The sequence below is a fragment of the Peromyscus leucopus genome, chromosome 2 (genome assembly GCF_004664715.2).
Source record: "Peromyscus leucopus breed LL Stock chromosome 2, UCI_PerLeu_2.1, whole genome shotgun sequence".
Taxonomy (NCBI): domain Eukaryota; kingdom Metazoa; phylum Chordata; class Mammalia; order Rodentia; family Cricetidae; genus Peromyscus; species Peromyscus leucopus.
Window position 1 is genome coordinate 110,058,615 of NC_051064.1, and position 14,289 is coordinate 110,072,903.

The 14,289-nt window shown below is 53.0% G+C and overlaps 1 protein-coding gene across 4 annotated transcripts in view; it reads left to right on the plus strand.

Annotated features, from left to right (window-relative positions):
• The window catches only part of Ssbp3 (single stranded DNA binding protein 3), a 150,197-nt gene that overhangs the window by 103,501 nt on the left and 32,407 nt on the right, over positions 1 to 14,289 (plus strand). For all 4 annotated transcript variants that reach the window (XM_028888126.1, XM_028888145.1, XM_028888118.2 and 1 more), the window contains exon 5: positions 5,342 to 5,431. In XM_028888126.1, coding sequence (XP_028743959.1) covers positions 5,342 to 5,431 — 90 coding nt within the window. The remainder of the gene's footprint in view (positions 1 to 5,341; positions 5,432 to 14,289) is intronic.

The following is a 14,289-nucleotide window of genomic DNA, read 5'->3' on the forward strand; positions in this document are numbered from 1 at the left end:
AGGTCAGCCTCCTTGGGAATGTTCAGAACACATAGGTGACCTCAGTCACAGAATGAATTGTGATTATTGGATGGTTTAATGATCTGTCTGCAGTTTCTCTTCGGGAACCAAAATGTACACAGCTTTTCTTGGGAGCTGCAGGGGCTGCTGGGAAGACCGGTGCTTGGGTTTCCTGAACCTGAGACCGGAAGTATGGGGACTAAAGTTGGACCTAATTGTTAGTTAATGGGACCCGAAGACTCAGTTTCCTTGCAGTTTAGATCAGAAATGACAGCTTCCTAGGATGCTGGGGCATACATGCTTCCCACTTCCCCCTCTCCTGGTTTATGGGATCAGAATGAAAAGGTGCTCACTCCTCTGGCTGCTCTTGAGTTAGTCCTGGTACCAAGGGGATAGGACTTCGTCAGAGAAGCAGAGGTGTGGGATCTACCTCCCCTGTGCTCAGCGGCCTGGCTGTGGCTGCCTGGCTCTGTGCCTGGGCCTTTCCCCTCCGCACTGAAGCCCGTCCTTAGATGCTCGGATAAAGGGCTCAGGGGACGCCTCTGGTGTCGCCGGGATGGCAGACCCTCATCAGCCTTGGGTGCCATATGCTCACGGTGTGGAGGCCTATCCAGGGCTCATAGTGAGTAGTTTGTGGCCAGAGCTAAGCCTTGATTTGACGACTCTTGGCCCAGGGTTCTTCCCGCAATAACCCCCAGGACAAACTAGGTGATAGGAGGTAATACGACAAGTCTCCTTTTGCTCTGTCACTAGTGAGCACCCCGGGTTGCCCCAGCCCATCCCCTCCACGGCAAACAGTCCTGGGACATAGTTCAGGGAAACTTTGTGTAGCTTGAGATTTCTATTGTTGGACCTGGAGCCATTCCTCGGTCCTGGGCAGGTATGTTCACCCTCCTCCACATGGTAACCTTCTGGCTGGAAGGCAGGGATCCTCTGTCACTGGAACTTGTTTTTACTCTGGTTGGTTTTGTCTCTTCATGGAGATCAGCTCTTTGTTTTCTCTGAGCTGCACAATTAGAACTTGGGTTCCACTAAAATTCACTGTCCTGTGGTCTGTGTGAGAGACCACAGGACCACCTCCTTCGTGTATCTTCTTCAGTCCCCACGGCTCTGGTCTTGGCTTTCTGTGGGATGATGGTATTCTCTCCATCCTCTGAATCCTCACTATCATCAGCCCGTTCATACTGCTGGGTTGCACCAGGCTACCCCAGGGCTCTGCACAGACGCTTGGACTGACTGGCTAGGAGCAGCGCGGGTCTCCAGCTCTCCCCAGGGGGCATTCCTGCCAGGACCATACCCACCTTTGTCTCTCCCCAGGGGGCATTCCTGCCAGGACCATACCCACCTTTGTCTCTCCCCAGGGGGCATTCCTGCCAGGACCATACCCACCTTTGTCGCTTTGATTTTCCCTGGCCACATCCATGACACACCTCCTGCCCCCTGCTGGCTTGGGCCCTCTGCCTGAGTTTCAGTCCAGGAAGGCTTGCAGTTGGTAGTTTCACACGTGGCCCTGCTGCTGCATGCCAAGGCTTGAGTGTTGGGCAGGGCAAGAAGGGAGGGATTGGGAGAACAAAGTACTATTTTTGCAGCCTTGTAAATTGGTCAGGAGTAGTTGGCTGGCCTAGGCCGAGTCCAGGGTTCATCTGACCACTTACAGATCTTTTATTTATTTTATGGGGGTAGGCACTACAGCATGCACCTGGAGGCCAGAGGACAGTTTGGGAGAATTGGTTCTCTCTTTGTTCTGTGTGGGGATTGATCTCAGGTCATCGGCCTTGACAGCATATTCCTTTACCTGTTGAACCATCTTAACAATCCACGAATATTGGACTTTATTCATTTTTCCTGGATGGAAAATGGATGGGCATGGATATGAGAACTTATGTATTCATGTGTATGTATTTGCACATACATGTGTCCATGAGAATGTGTGTGTGGGTGTGCATACATCATGTTTTCTCTTTTGTCCATAATGTCCATGCTAGAATCGGTGCTAGAGAAGAGGTCTAGGGTCTAACAGTGTGCCAGGGCTCAGAGGCAGACAGGTCTCTAGGTGCTTTAATCTTTGATCTCTGAGTGTTCTGTAGTGAGGGAGGAGGGTTACTACTTTGTTTTACATTGCTGTGCTGTTTTCCGACCTCTTCCCATTGTATATTGTATATGTACCAGGATGGGCAGTCCTTAAGAAAAGGAAGTGGATTCAGGCCATGGTGGCGCACGCCTGTAATCCCAGCACTTGGAAGGCAGAAGCAGTCAGATCTCCATGAGTTCAAGGCCAGCTTGGTCTACAGAGCGAGTTCCAGGACAGCCAGGGCTACTCAGAGAGACCCTGTCTGGGGGGAGGAGGGAAGAAAAGGAAATGGTGTCCCTGCCTGAGAAGGTCCCAGAGTCCATTGTGTGAGGTCCTAGCCTTTTGGATCTAGTGTTCTTTCCGCCTGGATCCATGCCTGGCTGCTCCGCCCGTCCCAGGCAGCTGTGCAGTTCAGTATGCTGTCAGTCTAGAGAATGGGCCAGGGTCTGGGTTGTTGAGAAAACTCACATGATACTTTGTTGAGAGCCTTAATGGAACTCTCCGTGCTTGAAACCACAGAGACTGGAGTCTTAGCAACTCTGAAAGGAAGGCCTGGCTCCAAGGTGGTCAGATTTGGGTAGGCCTTTGAATAATAGAGCCATCATTTAGTGAACTCTTGCCGTATGCCGTACCTTGTGCTGGGTCTTGGGCATAGGTAGGCAGACCCTGTGGTTAAGGTGTGGGAGGATGGGGGTGGGCCAGATGGGAACTGGGTCCCCTGAGTGAGGGTCTGTAATAACTTACCTTGAGACTCCCCTAGTCTCTTAGCGTTTGTCCCTCGGCACCGTCCGCTTTTCTAAGTCTCCGCTCCCGATCCCGCTCAAGCAGAGAGTGCCTCAGCTCATCCGCAGGAGGAGACTTAACATGGTAACAGTCGTCTCATGGGTGACATGGCTGTCTTCCATTGGAGAATGGTGAAATACTGAGAATTACCGCCCTCTTAATTAGGACCATAGTTGCCCTGGCCTCTCACCCACCCCTAGACCCCGGGACCATCCACCCACTCCTGATTTCCTGAAAGTGAAACAACAGTGTACTCACAGGCTCAGTCTTTCATTTAAAAGTTTGCGCGCGCGCACACACACACACACACACACACACACACACACACACACACACATAACAAATATCCCAATATGTAAAAAGTCAAATACCCAAATAACAAAGAACTCGAATGTTCTACTGTGAAAAGTAGAACTACAGTCGTCAGAGTAAGGCACTTCCTAATGTAATCCAGAATGTTAGTCAAAATACCAAAAGATCCTCTAAGGTGGCAGTGATTCCAGGTCTGCTGGTCAGGCAGTTAATCAATGGCGTCTGTGCAGACTGAGGGGTTCAATGCAGCACCTCTTCTGGAGGAACCCAAGAGACACATGGATGTTTGTCTCAGCCTCACCTCGGCTGGGTTCTGTCATTCCTGCTGCAGAGAAGTGATAGTTGGCTGTTACAAAAAGTTGCAACTTAATCCCATAGTCAAAGTTCACAGTCAGCCTAGTCCAATAGTAAGTTCTAGGCCAGGCAGGGCTATATATATATAGTAAGACCGTGTGTGTGTGTGTGTGTGTGTGTGTGTGTGTGTGTGTGTGTGTGAGAGAGAGAGAGAGAGAGAGAGAGAGAGAGAGAGAGAGAGAGAGAGAGAGAGAGAGATTTCACGGAACTCTTAGCCACAGAGAAACAATAACGCAGCTAATGGCTGAGCCTGCTGATTGCCCCTTGAATCTTCTCCCAGATAAAGGTGGGGCTGGGATGTGGAAAGTTTGTCTCTGTCTCTATCTATCATCTATCCATCTATTATCTGTCTATATCTATCAGTGTATCTATCATCTATCTATCATCCATCTATATCTATCAATCATCTATCTATATCTATCATCTGTCTGTCATCCATCTATCTATCTTTCTGTCTGTCTGTCTGTCTGTCTATCAATTTATCATCTATCTATGCACATGCATGCCTGTGGCTGTAGACTGAGGAAGCAGATGCAGACCTGCAGTGTTTGGGGATAGGCAGGCTCTCCTTAGGGAGGTCCTGTAGACGACTTCATTTTGAAAATAACCTGCAACAAGCTCGTCCACGTCACCTGGGTCCTCATACCCCTACCAACAGATCTTTCCCTGCCTGTAGACCTCAGCCCATTCCAGCACTCGGTCCCCATACTCCTACCGTGGTGGTAAAACCAGACACAAAATCAGAGGCCAGTGGCCTATCAACATGCCACATAAACAATAGCACTCATCTGGTGGATTGTTCATTTTTTGGTACGTGGTATTGAAGTTCATTTTTTTGGTACGTGGTATTGAAGTCCACACTTCTATTTTTTGTCAAGGAAAGGAAAGAAGAGACTTCTGGGAGTGATGAGAAAGGGGCTGTGTTCGTGAGCTAGGAGGTGACTGATGAGGGAGTATCATGTTCTGGGTCTCAATGGCGTTGGGAGGACCAAGGTTGAGTAGAAGTGGACAAGATGTACATGAAGGTTTTGGCTTGAGTAGGAAAAGCAGAAGACAAGCTCAGATGGGTGGCCCAGATCTGTGACTTTCTCAAGGTAGGGCTTTGACATCTCACCCTCAGCTCTGCACATGTGAGCACAGAGCCAGGCACAGATGTGCTGGCCTTACAAACAAGTTGGACACAGATTGCTGGAAGGTGGCCAGGTGAGCCATCCAATGTCTGCCCACCCCTGGGAGGCATTTCTTGAGGCAGAGGTACCAAGTGGATGGCAGGACAGCAGCATTCAGCAAGAGAGTATTGACTGTCTCCCATTGTGTAACCCACACTCTCCTTGAGGCATTTGGGACCCCAGCAGGGCCAGAACACACAGGTCCTTCTCTCTAACCTGGGTATTTTCTTACTGGATATATATTGACTTGTTCTGTTCATCATGTCAGCAATTTGGAGAGGCTACCACTGTTTATGAATTGGTCTCGCTGCCTCTTAGAGCAGCTGGTGGAAAGACAAGGTATGGTTCCACAATCGACACTGTGTTGGCTGCCCGTCACCACTCTGCCGGGTACTCCGGGAGTGCTTTTGCTCTTTCCCATTCCACCACTCCACTGGTGTGCCTAAAGGTCGACACTGGCCCCTGCCTCCCTCCCATCTTAGAGAAGAAGCAGCGGGGGCCCCGAGCCCATGGCTTGCCCAGTGACTAACGCCTGGGCAGAACTTTTCCTAGAAAGTGGCTTCTGAGGAGGAAGGGTCTGTTCAGGGCAGGGGCCAGAAGCTCTCTGTGTGGTTGGATGCTCGCCGCTGACCTCCCTGTTCTGTCTCCACAGAGTGCAGCAGCTGCCCCCAGTCCTGTGCTCGGGAGCATTCCCCCCAATGATGGGATGCCCGGAGGCCCCATCCCGCCGGGTTTCTTTCAGGTACGTGCTGGCCTGGGGCCCGGTGCTGGGTAGGTGGGGAGACAGGAGGACAGGAAAGCAGCTCAGTTTGCCATGGTTTAAATACAGTTGCTTTGTGCTGGTTGAGGCCCTACACTCTCGTCTCGTCCGCTTCTCCATAGGCTGCAGAAGGGAAGGAAGATGGGAAGGTGCCTCCCTCTGGGCAGGCTAGGGCAGTGCCCTTCTGCCTACCCTGGTGTCCGGGGAGGTCCGAGCTTCAGGGCAGCGCGTAGCTTTCTTATAACAGAAGGCGTACTCCTTGTCTTTCCTCTTCTTAATGAGTAAACTGTCTTTGTTTCTCTTCTGTTGCTCCCGTCTTCGTCATTGTTGACTTTTCCTGTCCAAACTACAAACCTTAGGTAACCAGAAAAACAAAGACCCCACCACCCTGGCAGGTCTCCGCATCTCCTCACTCCGGTTAACCACTGATTTTTTTTCCGAGTGTGCTCCCCAGCGGCACCCCACAGCATCTGTGCCTGCACCCTGCCTGCCACAGGCCGGCACGAATCCCACATGGTATGATGGGAGCCCCGCCTTCTCTCCAGCACACTTTGTTGGTCTTTCTGGCGGGGTAGAGGCATGGGAGGTGTGGTATCACCTGTCTTGTTTTGTCAGGGTAGGGCGTGCCCCCCCCCCTCCACACCTCCTCTTCCATTCTCTCCCATCCCTTCCTTTCAGCCAAGCCGGGGCTGGGGAGTGCTGCCTGGGTGTGCTCTCTCGGCCTCGGAGGCCTCGGCCTGCAGAGCTGTGAGAAAGGCGGCCTCCCTGGTGGAGCTCTGGATTGAGACATCCCGCCGAAGCTTTCCAGCCTGTCCTCACTGACTTTGAGCAGTGCCTGGTTGTCCACACCTTCTGAGGGCGGGGCTCCCAGACACGGTTGTGGAGAGAGCTCATAATGGAAAGCCCAGGAATGCAGAGTTAGACCAGAGGGCCCTGGGCCCTGTGCGGGACGGGAGTCTTGGAGTCATGAGCAAAGACAGGCTTGCTACTCCATGGAAACATCGGGGCTCCTCTTCCTCTTCCTGTGCCATGGCTAGGAGACACTTCCGCTTTGCAAGATCGTACATGGTAGTTCATGGTAATCTGGGAAGAGGGCTAGAGCATGGTACTCACCACAAAGAAGGACATCAGTGAAGTTTGCTTACTCCTTAAAACAGAAGCAGCAGGCTGTGAGAAGAGAGAGATACAGGGATGACAGTTCAGGCCATCAGATGGCCACATGTGTGTCTGTGTGTTCCCAGCATGCCACCATAAAACCCCTGGGACCCATTGACCCAAGAAAGGCAAGTGCTGTGTCCTTTACCAGGGGGGAGACAAGGATCTGGCAGGCTTCCCTACTTTTGTCCTGCTCAGTGGGAGTTCTTTCACTGGTTCATGTATCTCTGCATGTGGTGTGATAGATGCCCTGATGCAGTAAAAGCATGGCTTCCCTGCCTGGTAGACAGCCCACCCAGGTGTCCCAGCCACCTGTGTGCCTCTGTCCTGAAGATGGCCCTGATGCAGTAAAACACGACTTCTCTACCCGGTAGACAGCCCACCCGGGTATCCCAGCCACCCATCCTGAGTTTTCTCAGGAGAGTTATTAGCTCCCAGGTTCCCACTGGAGGCTACTATAGTGAGAAGTAGAGAATAGTTAACTGTGGGTTTTTGTTTTTAAACAAATTCAGTACTTTTTTTTTAAGTTTTATTTTTAAATATTTTGCCTGCATATATCTGTATGTTCCCCATGTATGTGCCTGATGCCAATGGAGGTCAGGACAGAGTGTTGGCTCCCCTAGAACTAGGGTTATGGATAGTTATGAACCACCGTGTGGGTGCTGAAAATTTAGCCTGCATCTTCTGCAAGAGCAACAAGTACTCTTAACTTCTGAGCCATCTCTCTAGTCCTGCCAGTTGTATTTTTAAAAATAGGCCATTGACTTCTATTTTGGCCTGAGCCTAGGACACGGAATGGGTCTGTTGATATGTGGGCAGCTCCCAGCTTCCTGCTTTGCTAGAATCTTCCATGGTTAAGTTCTAATTCCACTCATACTTCACGGGCCCTCCCCTGTGACGTTTGGGGGTGTGTGGTCAGAAAGCCCAAACTGATTCCTGCCCTTATTTAGCCACTGTTAAACACAAGTATCTTTCAGATTCTTGCCTTGAGGTCATCTCTCTCCCAGGCTAGGTGCACTGACGAGGGTTGGCTGGGCCATTCAGGAAGGTTCTGGAGCCCAGGCCTCTGCTCTTCCATGAGCAGTGCATGTTTCTTACACCCCGGCATCACTCAGATGAAGGAGCTGGGGCAGGCCAGGCACTCAGCATGGTGCTTGCTGTCCTTGATGCTGACCACTTGGCCTGGGCCCCTGCGCCGAGAAAGGGCATCTCTCAGGAAAAGAGGAAGTCGACGGCCCATTTCCGGAGCAGATCAGCTCTCGACAGGAATGTTAGCGATTGATTGCCGCCCTTTACCGCCTTCAGGCGGCCACTCTGATATTGGAAGGGAAATAAATAGAGATGATATCGAGGGTTTTATCTGTCGTCAACAACTCTTCTTCCCTTCTTGGCTGCAGCCAAGGCAGGTGGCTGAGCTGCAAGAGGGCCGTGTCCCGGGAAGCCAGCCCAGGTGGCCCGGCCAGCTTCGACCAGCCCCTGTCCTGCAGTAGCATATACCCTTTCCAAGTCAAAACGGCAACACGAGTTGGTCCTAAATGTAGAAACCAGTAGGGGCTCCAAGGTGGTAAGGAGGGACAGCTAACTGCCGCTGGGGAGGCCCCTCAGAACGCAGCACACGGGACTCCCTCGTTAGGCTTCTCACTTCCAGGCAGAAGGCCACTCATGTAGTTAGAAGGTGGGGCCACCAATCTAAGAGATGCCTCGTGGGCTTTCTCACCTTTAGGTCTAGGATTCTGAGGTGAGCAGTGCCTGTCTAGTCCTCCAGAATGATGTGAGATATGTCTGCTCATTCGGATGCTGGCCTAGTCACACTTCATGGTTGGAGAGACTGGGGTGTTCTTGGAGGCCTTGCAGAGTTTAGCCAAGGTAGATGAACTCTCTGTTCCTTGTTATTTAAAAAGAAAGAAAAAAAAAAAAAAGCCCTAACTCTGACAGCCGCCGCACCTGGCAGTACTAGAGAGAGACACAGTACATGTTTGAACCGAGCTTATTTGTGGTGTTCGTGGTACAGAACAGAAGCCCACCCAGCCCTGGAGTGCTAGACCTGGGATTCTGACGAGGCGCACGCAGTCTGACCAAGAGCCAGCTTGGGCACTCCGGATTGGCGCTCTGGAGAAATGCGCATGCCGAGTGTCTTCCAGCTTTGGTTCCCACTGTGAGCCCAGAAGGATTTGACATAGTCAAGCAGTGGCATTTCCCCCTCACAGCTTGACTCGGGCTACACATCTGGCTGGCAGGTTGACTGCCTTGGCTGGGTCCCTAGTTCTTGGCCCCCGAGGGGAGACTGTCCAGTAAGGATTTCTAGGCCCAGAACTGGACAATTGCAGGAGAGCAGGGGATACAGAGCAGAGCGCCGGGTACAGACTGTTTCCGTTCCTGTTTTGTTTTTAAATTCCAATGATTGTTTTCAGTTGTGTTTTTAAGCATGCAGCTTACTTTCGTTTTTCTCAGTGATTCTGCCAAGGAGGCAGGGATGGGCGGGAGAGGGAGACTTAGAAAAAGGTGGAGGACTGCCCCCACATTGTCCAGCCTCAGGCTTCCTAGCCCCCCCATATCCTCTCCTTCACGGGCCACTGGAATCCAAGTGTAAGTGTCTGTCTGTTGTGTAAGAGAGGAAGGAAAGACTGTGGCCGTCTTCTTGAAGAAGTCGCACGTAAATATCCAGCCCAGCAAACGAGTTCTACAGGAACCCAGTGACAGTGTTCGATCGATTGATCGGCAGAGGGCTAGTGAGAGTGTGTACACATTCTGGTGTGCTGGTCCGGTCTCGTCATTCGTAGACATGGAATCTTGGAGGGAGAAGGGCCGGTACCATAGAGGCCCAGCAAAGGTCACAGGGATAAAAGTGTGTTCTGTGGGTCCGTCCTGGGCTAGCCGAGGGAGCCAACTCCTTTTACCAGAAGCTCAGCTGGTGGAGACAGTAAAGTTCCCCAGCACCCATCCCAGGGAGGCCTCCTTTCTACCTCATTCCTCATTTCCAGCCACGCCCAGTGCCCCCGAGGACCTACCTTACCCTCCACCCTGTGCGTGGCTGGTACAAGGACACGGTCACCAGGCGGAAACACCACACAGCGCCTGGGAAATAAGAGAAATAAGCCAACAGAAGGAGGAGACCCAGGGCCCAGCCCTTCCTCCTGCAGACTCGGCTGCGGTCTTCCTGAGAGACACGGCCTCAGGAGGCCGCCGCTGCTGCTCGTTGACGTCCTGCCAAGTGGTGGAGACAACCTTGTCTTGTGAGGGCTCCCGCCTCAGATCCCAAGTCCTTGAGGGAACAGAGAGGAGCTAATTTGAAGCTCTGTAGAAGGCAGTTGTGCCATCTGCAGATTTTATGGAGAGTAGTGAGCTGCCGGGCGGTGGAAGTAAGCAACCAAAGATAAGATGCCCATGTGAGCCTTGGGGTACCCCTCTGAGCCCTGGGGTGCCCCTCTGGGCCTTGGCGTGGGTGGTATGTTTCTAGTGAGGTCAAGGCTCAGGAAACAAGAGTGGCCTCTGGTGGCTGTGGGCCGGCTCTAGATGCTGATGACGGCCTTCCCCTCCAGAAGAAAGGAAGAGCCGAGGGCACACCGGCCAGTCCTCCAGCCAGAAAGCTGCTTCCACAGAACAGGCACCTCTGCTGCACTGAGGACCACTGCAAGTCTAGGGTCGGGGAAGGATTAAACCTCATTTTCCTGATTTCTGAAGCCCTCTTCTAACTTGCTCTCAGGACTAGGGACCAGAGGGAACAATGGTGAACCAGGGCAGGGCAGGGCATGGGGAGGAACCAAATCCATGGGTGTCAGGCGTGGTCCCTAGGGTTGGAACTCTGGTGAACAGGACAGGAACCTGCCCCAAGGAAGGGACCTCATGGTGAGACATGCCTCACAGAAGGACAGGCTGGGGTTAGGCAGTTTGGGTGTGGTAGTAAATAAATGCCTCCTGCCCCTTTAGGTGCCTCCCCCAGCACGCACGCACTCACGCACGCACGCATGCGTATGCATCTGTCCTGATGGTGCTCGGGCCCTCCTAATGAGCTCTTCCACTTTAGAGGGGGGTCAAGTGTTCCCCAGTAGAGAGGAGGTGTCTCCTTCTGTCTTGTGGAATTGCACTGGCTTAGAACGGAGGCCCTGGAGAGCACAAACGAAGAAACCCTGCTGGGAATGGACAGGTCTGGCTAGGAAGATGGTCCTGGACAGGGCCAAGGACTATGACTTCTGTCAGAACTGCTTGTCTGTCTTTCCAGCTGCTGCCTGCCCTCCACCCCAGGCCCCCACCCTTCCACTCCAGCCTCTGCCCAGCCTGCTGTCCAGGGGTTGAAGGCCCACGGGTGCTATGTGAGCCCCTACTCCCAAGGGGTTAGGAGCTCCCCCCAGCTCCCAGGTCCAGTGGTCTGCTTCCAGACGGATAGAGGAGAGGGCGAGGTTACTGCTGCTGAGAAGGACTAGAGAGGAGGAAGTGTCCAGACTACTGAGACCAGGCCTCAGTTAGAGGTGAGGTCCTTCCTACTCTGCCCCTACCTGTTCAACTCGGCTTACTCTGGGAGCGACTACCCACCTCTGGTTACTATGATGGAAGGCAGCTGTAGGGCAGAAACCTGAAGCCCCCCCCTCTCCCCCCATTCCCCCAAGAGCTACATACTCTGGATTGAATTTAGCCCTGCTGACAAATTCTTGTGTGTCCTTAGAGAGCCTTCCTACCCTCTCTGGGACTTTTGCCTTACCGTCAGTCACCTTTCCTGGTCACCATCACCTCCATAGAGGTCAGACTGTGCTCACCCAGCAGCCAGCCTGGTGCCTTGTGTCTGCCCGATGGCAGGTGACTGGCACCAGGGCTCCTAGCAACCGTGGACAAAAGGTTATTCCTGATGTGCCAGGCTGCCTGAGTGGCCGGCTGGGGCTTTGGCTGGTACGCCTGCCAACGTTCATGTGTGTGGACGGGTTTGTGCCTGCACACTCCAGCCGCCCTCCCTCCCCCTCAGGGGGAAAAAAAAAAAAAAGGAACGTGCACTCCACATGTAGCGCCGTAACTCTCACTGATGAAATGGAAAGTTGAACATAAATCAATGTCTGCCGCCCGTTAGCTATGCATCAGCAGTCAGCGCCTGGGAGATTTGCTCGGTAACAAAAGCCCCCAGTGGCTCCGCAGGCGGCGACTGCCCCCTAACGAGGAGCCAACCCCACACCGTGGAGCCCTGCTGGTTTTCTCCAATACCTCGCAGCCCTCTCTGTACCCTCCTTCCCAGGCAGGTAGGAGGCCTGGACAGAGAGCCTGCTACCGCCCCTTGTACTGGTGGGCCTCACCCCCCAAGCTGTAAACTCGGGTCAGGCATGTCTGCAGCTGATGCAAGATGGACTGGTGGCCACGGCTGTGGAAGGCCCGGAGCTGGTTTCTCCTCTCCCTTTGGACCTGCATTTTACACTCGGGTTTCTTGCAGTGTTGAGCTCTCTTTTCTGCTTCTGAGAGAGCTGGCCCGTGCTGCCGGCAGCTCAGCTCTAGGCTGTCTCCTTTCCCCGACAGGAGTCGCTTGTGGTGGTGTTCCCATCGGTGGGAGCTGTCTTGTTTGGTCTCCCTGTAGCCTGCTGCAGGGGTAGAGCCCTGTACCTGTCCTGCCATGACATCAGCAAATTGTGTGAGATTTTGTCTCCTTTACAAAAAAAGAGAGGTCAGGTTGGCTTAGTCCTGGTAGCAGAAAGGGTTTGAGGAAGAGAATTCCAGTAGAGCCTTGTCCTGGTGTGCCTCGGTAATACACAGGTAGGTGTGGATGGTACCCTGTTCAGGCCGGGGGGTATCCAGTGGCTGTGAGCAGGGCCTTGGGAGCAACAGGGCTTTGCCTCTCCCTGGCAGCAGAACGTGGGCAGCGCCTGAGGTGCCGTAGGATTCCTGCTGTTCCTGTCTGTGCTGGAGGGGGATGGGCCGGACACAAATGTATTCCTGTTCAATAATGTTTCTTGGTGTTGCTGGAAGGGGAGGAACAGTCTTCGCTCCGTGTCTGCAGCAGCCTGGAGAGCATGCTTTTCCCTCTGGTCAGTCAGGGGCAGAGCCCCGTCCCCCCTTCCTCTCTGAAATGGATTATCCTTCCTGATGGTTAGGGTTGCTCCGAAAAACCCAGTGAACCTCTCTGAACCTCAGTTGCTTCGCCTATGTTTGGGGTTGATGATACAGCCACGACTCCTCGGGGCCCACGTGAAGATGCTGGGAAGTGATGCACAGGAGACCCTGCCTGGTGCTGGGTGCCTGCTGAGCACTCTCTACCTACTACCATTTGGATGGCTGCTGTGTGTCTTGGGGCTGCTTTATTCTATGTGCTTTCTACCTAGCCAGGAGTCAGGGTTGCCTTGAATATGTTCTCTTGACAGAAAGTGTCCTCCAGTGCAGCGCCCACAGTCTTCATGGCCTTGCTGAGGTTCATGGCTTCTCCAAATCAACTCCTCTGTCAGCACTTAACCCTCCAGTTCCACTGACAGGGCTGGGGCCTGAGAAACACCAGTCCCATCTGACCCTTCGATGGGGCAACTCCCTAGTCCCTTGCTGAAATCTTCCCGCATGAATTACTCCGTGGCTGTGGCCACCCTGACTCCTTGTCCTTTGGTCTAGCCAACAGGAGCCTGGAAGGGAAGTGAGGGCCGGGAAGCAGGTTGTGGGTTCAGGAGCCGCTGCTTCTGTTCCTAGCAGGCTCGTTCATGGGAGCTTAATGGAGACCTGCTCTCAGCCCCCAGGGAGCGTGTCTCCAGAGTCTTGCCTGAGCATCATTTGAGTCTCATGTTTCCCTTGCCTGTAAAACAGAAACAGCTCCACCTACTTCATCAGCTCTGAATTGAACCAAAGAGCATGAGAATGGTTGGAAATCTCCAGGATTCCTTCTCAGAGGCCAGCATTCAATCATTCCCTCATGCAGCACACAGGCACAGTTGATAACCTTCTGCCTGGCCCTCTGGGTGTTCCTCGCATACTTGTCAGGTGCCATCCTGGACCACCATGTCAAGTGCTCTTCTTCCTGTCCCCAGTGTCCCTTAATTATAAAACGTCTCATTTCTTAGTACAGCATCTGGACCCTGTCTGACCTGCCCTTGATATCCTCACCTCATTGGTAGATCAGCTCTTGGTCCCAGGGCAAGGGCCAGACCTGTTGTTCTTGGGCCTGGTCTCTGTCCCTCCATCAGTCTGTGAATTCTTCTCCCAACTGCAGAGTTCTCTCCTACAAGAGAAGGCTCTTGGTTCTCAGGTCATCGTTATTCGAGGCTTTGACAGTCTTGCCTATCCTTGCTCTAAGGTCAAAGTGCACAAAACCAACGGATCTAGTCAGGTTCCTCTTCCTGAAGTTTGTTTTTAACTGGTCCCAACAAACTTGCTCTGCAGCTGCAGAAACAGTCGAAGAGTCTAGAAATCCGTGATCTGGTCTGGAGAAGTGACCTGTTTTCTGAGTCCTGGTCCCCGGTAACATTAGAGGGGGTGGGCATGGGGCGCTTGAGGAAACTATATCCCAGGCTGGTATGTTCCTGCCATCAAAGAGCCTGGCAAGTGGGATTCCTGAGTGGGGAATAAGGAAAAGGCTCCTGAAGAGTTCTAGGAGGTGGACAGGGTCCTGAGCTGGCAGCTTCCCGTAGGCGCGGCTGGCTACCTCTCGGTGAGAGTGGGCTCCTGGTGCTGGCCTGAGCGCTGGAGTCTGGGCACTGTAGACTCGTGATTGTCTTACAGTCACATCAACATCT